Source organism: Miscanthus floridulus, chromosome 2 (assembly GCF_019320115.1).
Source record: "Miscanthus floridulus cultivar M001 chromosome 2, ASM1932011v1, whole genome shotgun sequence".
Lineage (NCBI taxonomy): Eukaryota > Viridiplantae > Streptophyta > Magnoliopsida > Poales > Poaceae > Miscanthus > Miscanthus floridulus.
In genome coordinates this window covers 147,253,595-147,260,197 of record NC_089581.1, presented here as the reverse complement: position 1 = coordinate 147,260,197, position 6,603 = coordinate 147,253,595, and the positions used below count along the sequence as shown (strand labels likewise).

The window sequence follows — 6,603 nt, the reverse complement described above, 5'->3', positions numbered from 1 at the left end:
CTATTCTTTTGTTCAGCCCCTCCTAAATTTTTTTCTGGCTTCGTCACTAGATCCATCACACCCCGAACACGCAGCCAAGCAGCGATCGAGTTCTCGGCACCCATTCGTTCCTTCCACTAGAGACTTAGGACATGTCCCTCTCTTGACCGTTTGTAACCCCTACTACAAACTTTCAGTGCCAGTAACACGAGCAGCAGCAACGAACTAGACGTAGGGATATTCTGCCCGAACCAGTATAAACCTCATGTCCTCTTAGCACACCATTTGAAGTAGACGCACAATATTAGAAATTTACTAGTCGGTGGCAACTCGAAACACCGACACCCCGTGCTGCCCCTTCACATTTTAGTCAAAACAACATCATGAAAAAGGATATTTCTTATAGAACCAACACATAGAAGCATTTCTACTTCATTTTTTATCCTAAGTTGTTCCAGGTTGTTTAGGTGATTGAGCATGACTTGTTTAAGTTCCCAACCATCCATCACAGGAAAGCATATAGAAAACAAGCATCACACCCAGTATCATATGTGAGCAAACAAATGCATCCACTTAAGGTCATACTCATGTTCATGCTTATGCTCATGTGATGCACATGAAAGAGACATGATTAATATTACTCGATCATGCATGCTCTTGAAAAGGGTTACATTTAAACCAAAAGAGTTTTGTCTTTGTCTTTGAAAAGTTTAAGTTGGGTTGCATTATTGAAAAGGTTCACACCAGTTCATTCTCATAACTTTTTAGTTTTTAGGTTCCAAACTAGAGCTCCTGATCACCACTTGACATCTGGTGTTAAGTTCAGACCCACTGCTTAACTTGTGACTAACACCTAGGGTGTTACACCTACGCTTAGTTGGGGCTCGCGCGGCTGGTGGCGGCCAGAGTCATTGGAAAAGGAGGAGGGAGCCACCGGCGCCGAGACGCCGGCCGGCGGCAGGTAGGGGGCGGCGCATCCGCCAGGCGTGAAACTGCGACCTGAGGTAGCGGCGGAGGCAGGGCTTGTGGGGGCTGGTGAGGGAGAGGGCGCCGCCGGCGCCGGGATGACGACCGGCTGCGGCGGGGGTGGATCGGGGGCGGCCGCTAGGGGTGTCACCTAACCCTAGGTCACGATGCCAGAGGTTCAATGCCAAATAGAAGAAATTGCTTTACATACCGTGCGATATGTCACAATAGGGTTGCGATTATGGCTATAGCTATCTATCCCCTTCCATTGACTTACTCGCGTATATATATGTGTGTAGGATATATAGACTCAAGATTGTACCGTTTTTTCTTAAAAAATGTAAATAAGATTGTGATGCATGCCATGAGCTGATGCAAGTTGCTATGGAACTTGGCAGCTGCACACACATCGGTTGATCTTTGGATGTCGAAATGAAGTGCAGAGAAAGAGGCAAAAACATGTATAGATACATCTAGCCAATATTAACATACTGTTGAGATCAAGTACATGATGATGGATGGATGAATGGATGGGTGCAGCCCAAAGAACAAGAACCATGCACGCACAGAAACCTTATGTAAATACACGCTACAAATATACACGGCATGTGTTTTCTTAGGCATGGCATGGCATGTGAAATAATCAAATCGGAAATAATATCGTAGGCGAGTACAAACCCCGTACAGCATACGATACGTGTTCCTAGCAGTAGTCCTGGCCGTAAAGCAAGCTCCCGGCAGTTTGGTCGTACATGCTCTGGAACGGCGGCGGCTCGGCCATCGTGGCGGCATACTCGGCCGGCGGCCGGCGGACCGGCCCGGCGTTCGTCGCCGCGACCATCGTCGGCGACGACAGAGCGCGGTCGCCTGCCGCCGCCGCCGTCGGGGAGACGCGTCCGAATGAGGAGTAGGAAGACGAGGACGAGGACGGCGCGCCCGCGTAGTAGGCGCCGCCGTCGAGGTCGTGGTCGGCGACGTTGGAGTCGCGGCCGGTGAGCTCCTGCACGATGGCGCGGAACTCCTCGGCGCTGGCGGTGAGCTTCATGGGGCTGGAGATGTACACCACCTTGATCCCCTTATTGCCTCCGCCGCCGCCCTGCGTGGTCCCGGACCCGGCGGCGCCGCCGCCCCTCCTCCCGGCGTGGTGGTGGTGCACCGGCGGCTTGGAGATGCCTTTGTTGTGGCTGTGGTGGTGCCCGTGCTGCACGCCCAGCCTGCTGTCCATGTTCTCAGCTTGCTATATCCGTTGAACGTACGGCCGTCCGCAACCGATGATGGCTGAATCAAATTAAGCTGCTGCTGAGGGTTAGTTGGAATCAAATAAAGCAGCTAGCTGGGTCTTTGGACTTGTGTAGTGTTGGGAAGGGGTTGGGGGGGTTTGCCCGCGTTTATATAGGCTGCGCGCACCCCACCTGCGTGGCGCTGGCGCCGCAAAGATTGCTTTTGTTTAGGGGAGGTGATAGCTTTTGTTCCTAGATCAGTGCTGCTGCGGCGGTGGATTGACCCGTGCAGGTTCCTCGAATCTGCAGTGGGTTTTCTGGGACTGGGGGGCAATTAATTGGGGCACATGCGGGTTTTGTTCGGGACGGTCACCGGTGTGACGGTTTCTTGCTCAGGGAGCGTTTAGTTCCTAAATTTTGTTGAGTTTGCCTACTGTTTGGCTACCGTAGCACTTTCATTTATATTTAGTAATTAGTATTTAATTATAGACTAATTAGGTTCAAAAGTTTCGTCTTGTGATTTCTCACCTAACTGTGTAATTAGTTTTGTTTTTTTTTGTCTATATTTAGTACTCCATGTATGTGCCGCAAGATTTGATGTGACACTTTAGGTTGAAAAATTTTAGAATCTAGACAGGGCGTCAGCTTGGATTGCGAGAGTCGGTGAGATTGGATGCGCGCGCGAGAAGGTTCCTGGAAGAAAAGGGGCACAGGAGATGTTGACATGCATCAGGACGTTATTATCGCTTTCGTTTGGTTATTTATTACTTGTGGAGGAGCATAACTGAGGAGGAGCTCGATCAGGGAGCATGAAGGAGGATGAGCCCTGTCGCGCGCGTACGAGCCCAACAAGAGTCGTCGGTCTTGCGGTCCATGCACGACTCCTCGCGGGAGCTGAGGCGGAGGAGGATCTATCCCATCACCACCGAGGACGATCGTTGGAGCCTTGGAGGGAAGAGCTAGGGCGACGACATCCGAGGCGCGCGATCAACATGTCAGGGTGTCGTCACTGCGAGCTGTCTGCGCGCATCATCAGCGCATGCATGTTCACATAAATTCTAGCCTACTACAGTAGTAGATAAGCTTGCTGGGATCGAACGCGCGTGCGGTGTGATTTTTCCGCCCCAAAGCAGTCTGGAATTCGAGCGCATGCTGCAGCCGTGCTGTCCATCAACACACGGGATGAGTTCCTGCTTGCTCTACACGTCTGTCGATTTCAGTTCCCACCTCACGTCACGTACCGCGAAATGAAATGAATGAAGCGCGGGGCTGATTGGACGACTTGGCTGCGTGCGCCCTTGCTGTCATGCTGAAATCATATTGTTTGAGGTCCATGCATGCATTTACATATTTATTTATGATGTGCTCTCTGAGTCTCTGACCCGTATCACTCTATGTTCACACACTATAATTGAGCCCTCGATGACTTTGATCTACACAGTACACTGACACAGCTGTATGCTATATATGATCATACCGTTTCAGGTGCATCCATTTATTATGTGCTCTCTAACCTGTATATTATTGTCTAATAAGGTGCACTTATATACTCAACATTCAGCTGGCGAGGTGTAGTACTTTTAGGATTGTGCAAAATACCTGATACCAGTTCCCGAACCTGAATGAAATACCCGATCACAATTTCGGATAGTAATCGTAAAAACCCGAATTTAGTTTGGGTGGCTCGAGTAATGTTACCTGGTACCTGAACTATTCGAAATATCTCAAATACGTGCTCTTTTATGCCTAATACCAAGACATGAAGTGGTTCATTGCAATATAAATCTATTATTTGGTATGAATTAATGTAGATTTTAGCTAACTTGATAGTTGATTTGTTGTTAATTGATATGAAAACATGACGTGATTTCAAGGACCATTGTTTATTACTTTAAAATGCAACTATAATTCTTCCAAAATGGTTGGTTTTGTGAAATTCAGGTATATCGTGCAAAACCCAAATTACTGGGTACCCGGAATTTTAGGTAATGTGTTTTTTGGGGGCCAAAATCGGGTAGTAATTTCCAATACCCGAATTTCCAATTACTATGACCTGGATTTTTCGGGTAACCCGAATGCCTACATTAATCTATCATTGGAGACAAGAGATACGCACATTAATTGCTCTTAGGCCGTTGGTTTGAGACGCACATTTTAAGCTTTTAGCTCAAAAGTTAACTTTGTCATTTGGCTTCTGGCTGTTTGCCTTTTGCTATTAGCTGTTTATAATAAATTTTTAGTTCTCGCACATCAAAAGTCAAAAATGCTTCTCTAAGCGTGATTTTCATCTTTTAGTTTATTTCCTTATAAGCTATCTATTTAAAGGCCAGATCAAGAGCTGAGTTGTTTGTCTCAAGGGAGCCTTCGCTGGGTCCCAATTAGGCACAACATCAACCCTGGTGTCACATTTAAGATTTTCTAGAGCCTCCTCCTACCTTTGGAACTTGGTGGGCCCTTTGAAATATTAACTCATCTTAGATGAGGTGGTGCGCCGTGAGTTCAGTCTACAAATGTAGTGGAATTATGTTATCCCTTATGTTTGTATACTAATTATTAATGAGGAGGTGGTGAGGAATAATGATCAACTTGTATTTCATAAACCAAAGAAAAAAGTGAGAACCGAGAAGATGATGGACTACTCTGTTCCTCAAATCAAACACACTGTAGTAGTTCATTTTGTCTTGATCTTTTGTTCCTCACTAATAAGCTTGAGTCTTCATTATATTGTTTAATAAGGTGGAGTTTGGGGATTTGCCCCCAGTACGTGTGGCAACTTTACTACCATGCACTTCGTCGGTCCTCGACCGCATGATACTAAAATAATCAATGATCATCTCCATCTGTTTCACTAGTACTACGAGTATACGAGTTCCTCAGTCCTATCTCTCATGATAGACGTTAGCTAGTCAAACACCATGTGCATGCTTAATTACAATGCGGTACACCAATAAAATCTTCACGAGGCACGTACTCCACCAGGCCACCAGCTATACGTATGCCTATTTGTATGACGACCTGATCAGATTCAACGCATCATATATATAATAATCAAAACAATGGTCACATATATAGACTGAGATATATAGTTTGATTTGGCCTAAAAAATAGCAACCGGTCGAGCAGATGCACTGGCTGACGACATGCTCAAGTTTCCAACACTCCGGTGCTACATACTCCCTCCATCCAAATTATAAATCACTCCAGCACAATAAATATGCTGTGATACAACTTTTTTTTTCTCTATAAAGGACGTATCCACTGCAGAGAGCTCCCGCTCTATGCGGGGTTTGAGGAATGATGTTAGTGACAAGCCTTACCCTCGTCTGTGCAATACGAGGGGACCGCGACTCGAACCCGGGATATTCCGGTCATAGACGGTAAGACTCTATCGCTTGCACCAGGCCGGCCATTCACCTTTTTTCTCTATGCGTGAAGAAATTCTAAAGGCAACATAGGGGGAAAAATTTGCGGAGGGAAAAAAAGGAGCAAAAAAAAATCGCACCAGGTACAATGATGAACAACGCCTGAGCGCATGGGAGAGCTCCATTTTAGGCCTCAACGCGGAGAAAAAAACAGAAACGAAAAAATGGCACGCCAGCTACAGTGACAAACAGCGCCTGTGCGCACGGCAGAGCTCCATTTTATCCCTCGTCAAAGAAGTACAGTATTTTAATTTTATTAGAGAGTCAAAATATGTTAAGTTTAACCAAAATTATAGAGAAAATTACAAAGATTTACGATATCAAATAGGTATTGTCGGGGTTAAAACCCCGGTTATCTCAATGCATCGATTAGATGGCGGACCACATAACTCACAACGCAACAACAGACAAATGCCCAAATGACCGAGGCCTAGCAAAAGCCAGACAGGTCAGGCCAGGCGCCGAGGTCGGGGTTATCCACGACCCCTTCCACCTGCCTCGGTCTCACCACGCTCGCAAGGCATACGACCTCTCTCCGCCACGATGATCAGAAGAGATAGAAAGAGGTCACGCCTTGCCAAGCAAGCCTACCCTGATAGGGGCAAGCACACCACACTGACCCCATAAAGACCAAGATGACAATAGTCACCTCAGTCCGGTCAGACGCCAACCCTATGCCACGCTGCACGGACAAGACAACACCGCCTCGAGGCGGTAACGACGGGTACGATGACCATCGACCGGGTACGACCCAACCAGGCGGGTATACGGTCCTACCCACTACAGGATGAGATCCATGACATGGGTTTAGACTTAGAGATCTTCCTGGCTAGCAGAGTACCCTGACCCCAACGATTGGGGTCCTGGCTCTCAGCCCCACAGAGCGACCAGATGAACAACGACCCAGGGCGGCCACCTACTACGGGTACGACGCCCCGGCAAACCTGCAGACGACGGCGAAGACCATGACGGATGCCGCGTTGCATAGGACAGCTGATGAACCACTGATGTGCCTA

The 6,603-nt window shown here is 47.5% G+C and overlaps 1 protein-coding gene across 1 annotated transcript; it reads right to left on the bottom strand.

Moving 5' to 3' along the window:
• Positions 1 to 1,407: 1,407 nt before the first annotated feature.
• On the bottom strand, positions 1,408 to 2,348 carry LOC136540017 (uncharacterized). Its single transcript, XM_066532003.1, has one exon. The coding sequence runs from the start codon at positions 2,168 to 2,170 to the stop codon at positions 1,649 to 1,651; it is 522 nt and encodes a 173-aa protein (XP_066388100.1). The 5' UTR covers positions 2,171 to 2,348; the 3' UTR covers positions 1,408 to 1,648.
• Between the last annotated feature and the right edge of the window lie 4,255 nt (positions 2,349 to 6,603).

Coding starts and splice junctions, on each gene's coding strand:
- LOC136540017 (XM_066532003.1), bottom strand. CDS start 2,170: ATGGACAGCAGGCTGGGCGTGCAGCACGGGCACCACCACAGCCACAAC.